Source organism: Caretta caretta, chromosome 2, assembly GCF_965140235.1.
Source record: "Caretta caretta isolate rCarCar2 chromosome 2, rCarCar1.hap1, whole genome shotgun sequence".
Lineage (NCBI taxonomy): Eukaryota > Metazoa > Chordata > Testudines > Cheloniidae > Caretta > Caretta caretta.
The window spans coordinates 82,437,458-82,451,257 of record NC_134207.1 but is presented as its reverse complement, the minus strand read 5'-3'; the positions used below and the strand labels follow the sequence as shown (position 1 = coordinate 82,451,257).

Here is a 13,800-nt window from a genome sequence, read left to right as displayed (position 1 = left end):
ATGCCCCTTCCCCAGCCCCCACTTCCCCCATCCCCTTCCCTTCCCCGTCCCATGCCCCTTCCCCACTGCTCCATCTCCTCCCCAGGCTTGGGGGACGGGGGAAACCACCCCCCAGCACGAGCCAATAGAGCGGAGCAGGTTGGGGCAGGTCGCTCCACTTCCTGCCACCCAGTGATTGCAGGGCGGGCCCGACCCCACACTCATGGGGTGGCGGGAAGTGGAGTGATCCAGCCCCAGGCCGCTCCACTCTGCTCCTCTGGCTCCCAGCCTTGGGACTTGGGGGGTAGGGGAGAACTGCCCCCAAGCACTCACCAACGGCATGGCTGGGAGCCAGTGGAGTGGAGCAGGCTGGGGCCAGGTCACTTCACTTCCTGCCACCTGGTGAGTGCAGGGCACTCGACTCGTGCTGCAGTCCCCCGGGACCTAGCTCTGGGGAAGAGGTAGAGTGGGGGTAGGGCTGGGGCGGAGCAGGGGTGGGAAGAGGCAGGGCGGGGGCAGCTTTCCTGGCCAGCTCAGCCAGCCTGGGGATCAGGCTGGCCGCGGCCCCTTCTAACTCTGGGCCCGGTGCCATGGAGCCACTGGCGCTATGGTAAACACGGTACTGCTGCCTGGCTACCAGTAGAGAAGTGTGTTGGAAAAGGTAGCCATTTCCAGATATGCAGAGACGTCAGGAAAAAAATCTGTGACCGCTTGTGAAGCATAGTCATTGAGACTAGCCAAAGGTAATGACTCTTTAACACATTAGTTTGACTGGAATCTTAATATTCTTATTTTCTGCTGTCTGCTTAACCACTAAAATCGGATCAAATATATTTGGTGTGTAAGCCTGTAGTGAGATTTTACGGTTTATATTTTATAGATGTAATCATTAAGAAGGAATTAATTAGGTATCTTCAGTAATCTTAAAAATGCAGTAACTAAGAAATAACCTTGCATAGTACTCTACCTCTTTAGGTAATGTTACTCTTATTCTAAAGAATATAGAATGTCATGCTTTACTTCAGTTTTCCCAGTCACTGAGTGTGAAATGTTTTATAGTACGTGCAGTGTGTTAGAAAAGTTAGACTTAAAAAGTTTACATCTTCTACGTTTACTTTCTGGTGCACTATCACAATTGACACATACGTACTGCACCAGTCCACTTGCCACTTTCATGGCACTCATACTCTAGCTTGAAAGGGTAATTTCTGCTCAGATTGTCTCTATACAGTTTGATTTTGGGGGACTGCATATGAATAGAAGAGATAGACAAGAATCCAAAGTTTTCCCAAGAATCCCTTCTGTATAGACAAGAATCCCAAGTTTTCACTAAATTGACCATGTCCCAAACAGCTCAGCACACTTCTGTCGCTGTGCAGTGGTTTTCCATTTATGGACTCTTCTTAAATCTGACTCAATTTACATAGTCTCTGTGTAAGAGTAGAATAAAATTATCATGTATGATAATGTATGTATTATGCCTTTTTCTATCCACATAGATAAACAAGGGATGGGAAGCTATCCTGTTGCAAAGCCGTCTTTTAACTTGGCTGCAGTTGTTGCAGAAACAATTGGACTCATTCAAGAAGAATCTGTAAGTAATGTTCTCGTATTTCTCAAAAAAATAAATCTTATATGCCAGTTATTGTGTAATGCAGTGTTAGTCAAGCTATGTAACTGACCTTGTTGGGGAAGTGCTGAGCTCCAGGAAGGTAAAAGTCATCCTAAGAAGAAAAGTAATTATTTCTTGATGATTTTCACTTTAAGATTAAGCAAAAGCCTTCTGAACAATACGTTTTCTAAGAATTCTAAATACTTTGCTTACTCCTGATGTAATGACCTAGCAAGAAAGAGAAATGAAGAGGCTGTCCTGTCCACAGGCTTTAAGTAGCTTTATAAAGTGCATTATTTCCCCCCTACTTACAACCCTTCATTTGAATAAAACAATGAGCTAGGTCCACAGATCTGGCTAGCCTGTGCTCAGTGCAGGAACTGAGGTGATGGGAGGGGGGAAGGGTGGTTCTAAGTCACATTTATAGTACTCCTGGTCTTCAGGGCTGTCTGGGGACTGAACCCAGCCCTCACTATACCTTGGAGCTGCCACTAGAATAGTGCCTAAAGGACCCAACTGCCAGGGCTCACCAGAATACAGCATACTTTTGCCCACACGTAACTTGTGCCTTGGGGAGTAGGAGGAGGAGCAGCTGCCATAGAGGTGGCTAGGATGGCTTCGTGGCACCCGCAGAATCCAGCTACCTGTTCAGGCAAATTTCTGGCCTTGCATCATTGGAGCAGTGCCAAGGGAGTGGAACAGGTGGCCTCAATCTGGCTCAATAAATTCACCTTTTCTGATAAACTTTAGTTGTAGTAACTATGTAAATTATAGTGGAACAATTGAAATTCTCTGTTTTACTTCTTAAACTGAGGAGAAGCTTAATGAAAAAAATCATCCTAGAGGTCTCTACACTCACTAGGATAAAGGTAGCACTCCTATGTAATGGAGACAGAACTTTCAGGAGCTGTTCCAAGACATTTGAACAAACTCTCACAGGAACAAAGGACCATCACAAACAACATCACCTTCTGTTCCAAGTGCAAGGTGCACTTTTTCAACTTTTCCTACTCTAACACATAGCAACATATACATTTCAAAACAAAAACCCCAAACCCTGCCAAAACAGTACACGGCATATGTAATTCTTCTTTTTGGGAGGGGCGGGGGGTTGGGGGAGTGGAGGAGGGAGAATGAGCAAATGTTGCATAGTTCTGTATGACATTAGTCACGTTCACTTAAAGAACTATTGGAAGGCATGTCTATACTGTAGTGTAAGCCCATAGTCAGGCTTGTACCTAAAGACCCCTTCTGCCTGCACACAAATGCCTTGACTCAGGCTTGCACCCAGGGTTCTAGGACCCCACAAGTTTGGAGGGGTCAAGCCAAGACCCTGGATTCAAACCTGGGTAAACACAGTCTCCCCTGGACTCGGGTCCTGAGAGTCTGCCAAAAGTATCCCATAATCCCTTGCGCTGACATTCTTTGGCAATTCTTGGGGGGGAAAGAGCGAGAGGACAATCTACTTGAGGGAAACAGAAGCAACCCCCTTCTAGTGCAGCAGCTCAGCAAGTTGGTGTTTAGCCCTTCCGTTTTATTCTGACCACTGAGCTGCAAACACAACTTTGGAGAACCTTTTGCGTTTGCAGTGGAGGCTGACCAGAAGGAGTCCTTTGCAAAACACGCTGCTTCATGGTTGTGGGAGCGCAGGCAGATTTTGGTTAATCTCTACAGTGAGTCCAGCTAAACAGTGGATTTTAGTAAAAGTACCACATATAGGAATGACCACATATAACACCAAATGGCGAAGAAGCTGGCAGCATTAGAAATTTACTGGCCCAGTGCAGAGGGAATTAAGTGACTCAAAACTGAGTACCAGAAAAAATAGCAACAAGAGCCACGTGTCAGGCAACCCACCAACAGTCATGCCTTTTTATGGTGAGTTTGATCAGATGCTATGTGCTGTGCTGAGCATGGAACCAGTGGTGGTGCATGGTGAGTTGGTCAGCCAAGATGGCAACCTGCAGGCTCCAGAGTCCAGCATGGGAACCAGCAGTTGGCACCAAATGAAGTCAGCAAAGTGACTGCTGCTGACACCAGTCCCAGAGGAGGGTTTGCCAAAGGAGCAGCTGCAACTCATCTCGGGGCTGTACTCAGAAGAGTGTTTTGGTGCCCCATAGTGGAATGGCCTGCCACAGAGCCTTGTAAGTTTCCGGCTCCGTTTTAATGTTTGTTAATATAGAAATTGGAGTGATTTCTATTCTATGAATGAATGCAAAAGTTGGTACTAGCCCTGGGTAGCAGTGCGTAACCACTAGTGGCAGATTGGTGAACACTGAGGCGCTGGCAGACAAACAGAATTCAAAAATGGAGACCAGGAAATGCAAACAGTTAATAACACATTTAAAAGTGAGTTTTTACTGGAAAGCCACACATTTTTGATAGCAGATTCCTGTTGTTAAAAATAACAAGTTTATGTTGCTATCCCCATAAGTACACTGCTCTGTAACCGCTCAATAGTGTAATGAGGTACTTGGAAACAGTAAACTGGGGGGATTATGAAAATGTGTTCCATTTACAAATCTGGTCCATTTCAATTAAATGCAGTCCATAGGTGACAAAATCATTTGTCCCAAATATTTCTGGTTTGGTCCAGAAATGTGCTGGGGATGTGGGAATGGCTGTGGAGTTCTGTGCGTCTGCATGCAGTCATAACTGGCTCAGTGATGTGGATGCTCTCACAGCATCTTATTGATTCCCTCATAAATTCTGACCCAATCCCAGGTGCTGATAGCTGCAAACTTTTCCCATAGCAGGAACTCCAAGTAGGGAGTCACATTTTGGGAAAGGGGATATTTTCCAGAGCCATTTTGGTAGCTGACCATCCCACTCCACTAGTAGAGGCACTGTTCAGTCACTACTTTGCATATTTCAGTGGCATACATTGCTGGTTTCCCATAGGCAGCTTGCAGTAACACCTCTATTTGCCAGTCGGGCACCACAAAAACTGGTATGTCCTCCAAAACATGGAATGCCTGAAGTGATAGAGCTACCTTTTGTGGAACAGCCACTGATCGCCGTTGCCCTCCCACAACCCAAGTTGTTCTGCAATTCTTGGGGGAGGGGGAGAAGGCAGCTCTGATTTTTAACTTGCCATTGTCTCTGTACTTATTTCACTGTGATTAACCTGGCTGTGTGCAGGGAGCTTCTGGGGGCTGAAGCATCCCCCTCACAATATATTGAAATTCCGTTTTTAAAAGTAATTTGTCCTTGAAATTCCACAAGGATTTTTTCTGTGCTCCTGCACAGAGCTATTTGAGACAGAAACCCTCTCTGTCTTGCCTTATTCCAGGCCCCTCCGCTTCTACAAGCTGGTACTTCTACAGTGCAGAAGAAGCCTGTGTCAGTGTACCTTCATGGACCATTCCAAAAGGAAGCATTTCTGTGATGAACTTATAGTTGTAGTTCTGGACAAGGCCAACAAGGAGGTCCATTACCTAAGATAGAGGGACTTATGGCTAGAGGAAAGGCATGATGAGACGCAAGCAGAAAGGTTCAGACTGGCTGTACAGCTTGAGGACAGGGTTGCAGTGTGGGAGCTAACATTTGCTTCCTAGTTCCTAGAAAAGGAACATTTGCTAAAGGAGGATGACAGAACTCAGCAGAAGGAACTATTTGAATGGCTGCTATCACTAATGTCCTCATGAGTACTGGCCCCTGCTGCATCATGGCTTGAGTCCCCTTTGCAGTACCCTGTGCTGCAGTCCAGGAGCAGCTTGGACAACTCCGTGACTGGGTGGCCCATGCAATTGGGCCCCATCATAGAATCATAGAATATCAAGGTTGGAAGGGACCTCAGGAGGTCATCTAGTCCAACTCCCTGCTCAGCCATCTAGTCCAACCCCCCGGTCATCACCAATCCCCAACTAAATCATCCCAGCCAGGCTTTGTCAAGCCTGACCTTAAAAACCTCTAAGGAAGGAGATTCCACCACCTCCCTAGGTAATCCATTCCAGTGCTTCACCACCCTCCTAGTGAAAAAGTTTTTCCTAATATCCAACCTAAATCTCCCACACTGCAACTTGAGACCATTACTCCTTGTTCTGTCATCTGCTACCACTGAGAACAGTCTAGAGCCATCCTCTTTGGAACCCCCTTTGAAAGCAGGAAGTTGAAAGCAGCTATCAAATCCCCCCTCATTCTTCTCTTCTGCAGACTAAATAATCCCAGTTCCCTCAGCTTCTCCTCATAAGTCATGTGCTCCAGCCCCCTAATCATTTTTGTTGCCCTCTGCTGGACTCTTTCCAATTTTTCCACATCCTTGTAGTGTGGGGCCCAAAACTGGACACGGTACTCCAGATGAGGCCTCACGAATGCTGAATAGAGGGGAATGATCATGTCCCTCAATCTGCTGGCAATGCTCTTACTTATACAGCCCAAAATGCCATTGGCCTTCGTGGCAACAAGGGCACACTGTGACTTATATCCAGCTTCTCATCCACTGTAACCCCTAGGTCCTTTTCTGCAGTACTGCTGCCTAGCCGCTCAGTCCCTAGTCTATAGCAGTGCATGGGATTCTTCCGTCTGAAGTGCAGGACTCTGCACTTGTCCTTGTTGGACCTCATCAGATTTCTTTTGGCCCAACCCTCTAATTTGTCTAGATCCCTCTGTATTCTATCCCTACTTTCCAGTATATCTACCACTCCTCCCAGTTTAGTGTCATTTGCAAACTTGCTGAGGGTTCAATCCACACCATCCTCCAGATCTTTTATGAAGATATTGAACAAAACCGTCCCCAGGACCGACCCTTGGGGCTCTCCGCTTGATACCAGCTGCCAACGAGACATGGAGCCATTGATCACTGCCCAATGATCTAGCCAGTTTTCTATCCACCCTATAGTTCATTCAGCCAGTCCGTACTACTTTAACTTGCTGGCAAGAATAGTGTGGGAGACCATATCAAAAGCTTTGCTGAAGTCAAGGAATAACATGTCCGCTGCTTTCCCCCAATCCACAGAGCCAGTTACCTCATCATAGAAGGCAATTAGGTTAATCAGGCAATAGCTGGGCAGGGCAACAGTGCCCCATTCAGTCCTCCATACTGACATCCTCTCCCACAGATGCCTTTTCTGCCCTCCCCTGGTGCCTAGCTCTTGGCAAACATGGGAGGAAGGGAAAGGAGATTGGGGAGCCAGGGAACATGCACAGTAGGGGGTTTCTGTCTTGTAGATGTTTTTGCTTGTTTATGCACTGTTTGTTTGTAAGATTGTGTTACTGGTGTTCTGGTATGGTGATGGCAGCTGGCCTGCCTGGCAATGTGTTAATGTTGTATTTTTCTAATAAATGTTTCTAAATAAAGCTTTTTATTTTAGTAAGAAATGTCATTGCTATCACTGCATCACATCATATAATGTGTGTTTCAATAATAAAGGTAAATAAATACATGATCAGAGATAATTGGGACTTGGTATGTAAGTGCTATTTTTCAATACAGTTAGTTACATCAATACATACATCAGTCACTTCTTACATCCGTTCATACTGTGAATTAACTTTCTTCTTCGAGTGCTGTCCCTGTGAGTACTCCACTCTAGGTGTCAGTGCGTCCCAGCGCCGTTGATCGGAGATTTTCAGTAGCAGTGCCTGGTCAGGACGCAGGCGCTCAGTTGGTATTTCCCCTCTCTTTGGAATCTTCCTGAGTGCCTGCGTCTCACACCTCCCTCAGTTCCTTCTCAACCATCCCCGGCTGAAGATGGGACTCGGGGCAGACCTACTTCTCTTCCTTGGTCTCTGTAGGAAAAATGTAACAAAGAATATAGAAATAGTTATTAGTTACATCCCAATTGTTGCCCTTCCTTTAGTGTAGTTACATAGTTTAGTTACTTAGTTGAAAGGAGAAAAAAAAACTTTTCGCTTCAGGCTGGTCTCCTGCTGAGACACTCTCCCCTGCCATTTCTAGTTCACAATGCCTGGGGCTTCAGGATTCAGAAAGTGTGTTTCCTGTCAGGACTTCATGCCACGGTCCGATGGGTACTCACATTGTGTGAAGTGCCTCGGGGAAATCCACATTCCCGCAAAATGCCTCCACTGTACAAGCCTCAAGTCAAGGGCTCGGCGCGACACGGACCTGCTATTTAAAATGCTTCTGATGGGAAAAATCCCTCCAGCCACTTTCGGAGACGGGGAAAGTTAAATCTGCTCCTACATGCTCCCCGGCCAGATCCAAACCATTGGGAGCGTTGCTTCACCCTCTTTGGAGCAGAGGCAAGAAGCACAGCAGTCTCATAGGAGAGACTCTGACAAAGGTAAAGGGTCTCCCGCGAGATCCTTACTCTCTGTGCTGACAGCGCCACAGGCAGGCACCTCGACTCTTTCTAAAGCCTCAGCCGCGGCTCCCGCAGAGGCAGGAACCTGACCTTCCATACTGGGAAGATCTCCATGGCACCGAGCTCCTCCACGCTAAAAATAGCCACAGTGCCAGGAAGAATATCTGCGCCAAGCCTGCCCCGGCACCAGCAGCGAACTCCCTGCAGGGCACCTCCAACAGTCGCGCGGCACTGGTGACGCTTTCACTTTCACTTGTGAATGTGCTAGAGCACAGTCCTGGCTCAGCTCAGCCCAGGGAGCAGGAGCAACAGTTCCTCACTCAGTGTGATCTCTCAGTGCCACCTGAGCCTAACTCTGCTCCTGGATACACAGAGCTCACTCTTCGAACAGCCGCTCTCACCACCTGAACTGGCTACCTTGACTGACAGTGAACCCGATATACAGGAGCAGGCAGAGTTCTCCCCACCTGCCTGTCCTCCTCCACCGGACCCTCTTCCACCTCAGGCTACGGTCCTCAGCCACCAGCCTCAGTTTCCCTACTTCGCCCCCCCCCCTTGGATGGCACCTGGGTTCTCCTACCCTATGCCTTGGCCTCAGTGGTACCCTTGGCCACATCCTCCTACCACTCATCCTCAGACCTCTTCCACGAAACCACTACCTGCATCTGTGCCTCGATCTCCAGATCTGTCCACTTCTAGAGTACCTGAACCCCCTCCTGAGAACATGAGCTATGAACCATATCCTGGCTCACTGAACCCTAATTCTCCATCTGCTCCAGACAGAGCCCTCTCTGCCCGCTTCCACAGAACATGCATGACTGTAAATAGTTTCAAGAGCTTTTCAAGGGGGTGGCACTCAGGCAAGACATCCTCCTACAAGAGGTTCAGGAGACAAACACAAACTCCTCAGAATCCTTCAACCCTCTGCACCTCAAAGATCGCGCTCCCTATAAATGAAGCACTCAAGGAACCAGCTGACACTTTCTGGCAAACTCCAGCTTCTTTATTACTTACCTGCAGAAAGGCCGAATGTAAATACTATGTTCCTGCTAAGGATGCTGGCTTCCTATTTTCTCACCCACAACCGAACTCTCTCGTCATGGATACAGTCGCACAAAGGACAAAACAGCCACAATATTGGCCCACCCTGCAAGATAAGGACCTTTTAAACGCAAGGTTTACACGTCCTCCGCTCTACAATTCAAGATTGCAAACTACTCTGCACTCCTCCCCAGTTAAGACTTTGATAACTATAATAAACTTTTTTAATTTAGCACCTGCATTTCAGAGGATAGGAGAATGGACTTTAAATCAATTCTGAGTGAGAGCCAATTGATTTTCAGAATGGCCCTACAAGCCTCTTTAGACACGGTGGACACTGCGGCTGTACTACTGCAACTGCTGTGGTTATGTGCAGATCTTCATGGCTTTCTGCATCTGGCATCCCTAAAGAGCTGCAGACCAAAGCGGAGAACCTCCCCTTTGATAAAGACAAACTGCTTTCAAAAAAACGATGAACTACTTCACACTATGAAAGAGTGTAGAGCAACACTGCGCACCCTGCATATTCACCCATCTCTTCCCAAGAGATGACAATACCAACCTTACCAAAGACTGCGCACACAACAATATTATCGGCTTCAACCTAAACCATATGACACAAAGAGGAATTGCTCTAGACCCCCTAAGCGCAGACAAAATCAAGCTCAAGCAACCACCTCCCACCCATCCGGGAATAAACAACAATTTTGAAACATTGGTCGAGCGACCACTCCTTGATTCCACAGCCTACTTTCCCATTTGGCCACCGCCTCCAGAGTTTCCAACATGCCTGGCAGCGTATTACACAGGACCGCTGGGTCCTTGAAATAGTTCGGTCCGGTTACTCTATCCCATTCATATCCTATCCTCCTACCCTTCTCTGTCCCTCTTCACGGACCCCTCTCACGAGCACCTACTTCGCGTAGACGTGGTTCACCTTCTCCAGCTAGGCTCAGTGGAATTGCTGACGCAACACGACGGAAAGGGTTCTACTCCCATTACTTCCTGACCCAGAAAAAGACCGGAGGATGGAGGCCTATACTAGATCTACGCCGACTGAACAAATTCGTGAGGATACAAAAATTCCAGATGGTCACACTGGGCACAATAATTCCTGCATTGGATCAAGGGGACTGGTTCACAGCCCTTGACCTACAGGACGCTTATTTTCATATACCAATTCATCCAGCTCACAGACACTTCCTACGATTCGCAATCGTCACGACCATTTTCAATACAGAGTTCTTCCTTTTGGCCTCTCCACAGCACCAAGAGACTTCTCCAAAACTCTAGCCGGGGTTGTGGCTCACCTCCACAAACATGGGATCACGCTTTTTCCCTTACCTGGACAATTGCCTCATCAAAGGCATCTCCTATGGCAAGGCACTTCAAGCTACTCATTTCGCCATCTCCCTCTTTCACAGCCTGGGCCTCCAAATAAACATCCAAAAATCCACCCTGTCACCTACACAACAGATCGAGTTCATCGGAGCTCATCTCGACTCAATCCAGAGCAGAGCCTCGCTCCCATATCACAGATTCCTTGCTATCCCGCAGCTCATACGCACGGTCTCTATTCGTCCCAGGACACAGGCAAGAATCTGTCTACAGCTCCTTGGTCACATGGCAGCCACCACCTTCATGGTCCAGTATGCCAGGCTACACATGAGATAACTTTAGGGCTAGCTCAATTCCAATTTCAAACCCAACAGACACACCTTAGGGACGCTGCTAACTCCTCCTCCCAATGTTCTAGTTTCCCTACTTTGGTGGACAAGACCAGAAAACCTCTGCACAGGGGTTTCCTTCCAGCAACGATCCCCAACGCTCACGCTCACCATGGACGCTTCCCTAATTGGTTGGGGAGTGCATCTAGGGGGACACAGAGCACAAGGCTGGTGGTCTGCATCAGAGACGCACCTACACATAGATCTCTTAGAGCTCAGAGCAGTGAGGCGAGTATGCCTTTGCTTTCTTCCCCTCATAAGGAACAAATCTATTTGGGTCTTAACAGAAAACATAGTATGTATGTACTACATCAACATACAAGGAGGAGCCTGTTCACATTCCCTTTTCATGGAAGCCATCCAAATATGGAATTGGTGCATACAACATCAAATACAAACCATCGCTTCCTACCTACCAGGCTCCCACAGCACTACTGCCAATGCACTCAGCAGACACTTCTCAACAGAACACAAAATGGGAACTGCATCCTGCAATACTTTAACATTTCTTCTCCCTCTGGGGCACCCCGTCAATAGATCTCTTTGCCACAACCCAGAATCAAAAATGTCAGCTGTTTTTGCTCCAGAACGGGACTCGGGACTGCATCCCTAGGAAATGCATTCCTCATCCCGTGGAACAACTCTCTCCTCTACACCTTCCCACCAAGCTTGGCCAAGACAGACGTGTATCCTTACCTACTCTGCATTCATAAGTACATTTCATGGCAATCAACGCCTCACTCACCCTTACTCCCCTCAACAAGCATATTTATAAAGAGACTATTCTCCCTCTTCATTGGCCCATGCAAGTCTGTAATGTGGGAGCACAAAGCCTGCCTAACTTCTGTTGCCCATGTGCATCCAGCTCCATCTGTGGTTGGTGCACTTTTCTGGCTGATTTCAGAGGAACAGCCGTGTTAGTCTGTATTTGCAAAAAGAAAAGGAGTACTTGTGGCACCTTAGAGACTAACCAATTTATTTGAGCATGAGCTTTCGTGAGCTACAGCTCACTTCATCAGATGTATACCGTGGAAACTGCAGCAGACTTTATATACACACAGAGAATATGAAACAATACCTCCTCCCACCCCACTGTCCTGCTGGTAATAGCTTATCTAAAGTGATCAACAGGTGGGCCATTTCCAGCACAAATCCAGGTTTTCTCACCCTCCACCCCCCCACACAAATTCACTCTCCTGCTGGTGATAGCCCATCCAAAGTGACAACTCTTTACATAATCAAGTCGGGCCATTTCCTGCATAGATCCAGGTTTTCTCACATCCCCCCCACCCCCATACACACACAAACTCACTCTCCTGCTGGATGTGAGAAAACCTGGATCTATGCAGGAAATAGCCCGACTTGATTATGTAAAGAGTTGTCACTTTGGATGGGCTATCACCAGCAGGAGAGTGAATTTGTGTGGGGGGGTGGAGGGTGAGAAAACCTGGATTTGTGCTGGAAATGGCCCACCTGTTGATCACTTTAGATAAGCTATTACCAGCAGGACAGTGGGGTGGGAGGAGGTATTGTTTCATATTCTCTGTGTGTATATAAAGTCTGCTGCAGTTTCCACGGTATACATCTGATGAAGTGAGCTGTAGCTCACAAAAGCTCATGCTCAAATAAATTGGTTAGTCTCTAAGGTGCCACAAGTACTCCTTTTCTTTTTTCTGGCTGAGTATACCAGTTCAGCAGCCCATTAAAGGGGAAATGGCTCGCCTTTGGCTTCACAAAAATTGTGAAGAACTCAGCAAGCCACAGTATGAGCACAGCATTGATGACACTGGAATCCAAACGGGTCTGTAAACGCTGCCAGTGGGATTTCTATCTGCCAAAAGCACATTCAACAACCATTCTAAAACTGCTCAGAGTGTAATTAAACCTTTTGCCAGGGCCTCTGATATCAGGGTACAGTTAAGCCAAGATCAACAGGGGCATGTGGGGTCCCCCAGAATGACAGTAACTCCATTTATGACAGTCATTTGGTGGGAATAGTGTCATAGCCCGTCCATGAATGTAGACTCCCAGTCAGCAGAAAACCCTGGCATCATGAATTTTTCCAGTGCAATTCATGTTGACATTCATAAATTGTCCACCGTGGTACACAGCTGCTTGCATAACAATGGAGAAGTACCCTTTGCAATTTATGTACTCGTGTTCTTTTCGGGGGGCAAAGTATGGGCACATGCAGCCCATCAGTGGCCTCAGCACAGCTTGAAAACACTGTTCTCTCAAAGCCAGCAGTTACTTCCAGAATATCTTTTATACCCATCACTGTGGGGTATATCACATGCCTGATTGCCTCAGAAACCTCTGCCACCAATTTATCCACAGTTGACTTTCCAACCCCAAACTTGTTGGCAACAGACATATAGTAGTCTGGGGTAGCCAGCTTCCAGATGATTATAGCAAGTCGTTTATGGACCAGCCTGGCCACCCTCATGCCTGTGTCTATATGCTGGAGAATTGGGGCAAGTTGCTCACAAAGCTTCAGAAATGTAGCTTTCTTCATGCAAAAATATTGGACCTGTTGCTCGTCATCCTAGATCTACAAGACAATGAGATCCCAGCAGTTTGTGCTTGTGGCCCTGCTCCCAGAAGCGTAAGTCTATGTAGGAGTTAGCAGCAGCTAGCTATACCAAGTGTCATGAGCATCATCAGCCAGTTCAAGTCTGCCATGTCTGTGTTCTCCTGCTCCATCATTAGCTCTGTCGGGTGCCTTCAGTGGGTCAGAAAATGCCTCAGAAATGTCCACCAGCATCTCATGGAACCTCTGCCTGTTTCCTGAAACAGGAGTAAAAGTGCATGTAAGAGAAATTCTTCAAATGGCGCCGCCTATATATTGCTGGCTTTGGTTGCTGGGAGCATGCAGACCAAAATGAGAGGTCTTGGTAAACAAATGCTTGGCAGGATGTGTTGGTAGGCTTCAAACTTCCTGTAACGTGCAGGGTGGACAGTCAAGTTTTCTTACGCTGTGCCACAAAGAAAGGGCTAGAGCAATCACATTTCAGGAGAGTGCTAGGAAGTCTGGGATATGGTTGGTTAGACTCGGATCTGCATGCTGCACTATGGATACTAGAGTCCTGGTTTTGAGCCTAGGGTTGGCAATCAGTGTAGATACTCGAATTGTGGGTCCATGACTCAAGTCCCACTAACCCTTGACTTACATTGA

General features: G+C 47.2%; 1 protein-coding gene across 5 annotated transcripts in view; it reads left to right on the top strand.

The window, feature by feature from the left end:
* RBBP8 (RB binding protein 8, endonuclease) overlaps positions 1-13,800 on the top strand; it is a 75,720-nt gene that overhangs the window by 43,607 nt on the left and 18,313 nt on the right. For all 5 annotated transcript variants that reach the window (XR_007355285.2, XM_075125282.1, XM_048840452.2 and 2 more), the window contains one exon: positions 1,479-1,573. Coding sequence is in view for 4 of the 5 variants with exons in the window: in XM_075125282.1 (XP_074981383.1) it covers positions 1,479-1,573 (95 nt within the window). In the remaining variant the exon portion in view is untranslated. The remainder of the gene's footprint in view (positions 1-1,478; positions 1,574-13,800) is intronic.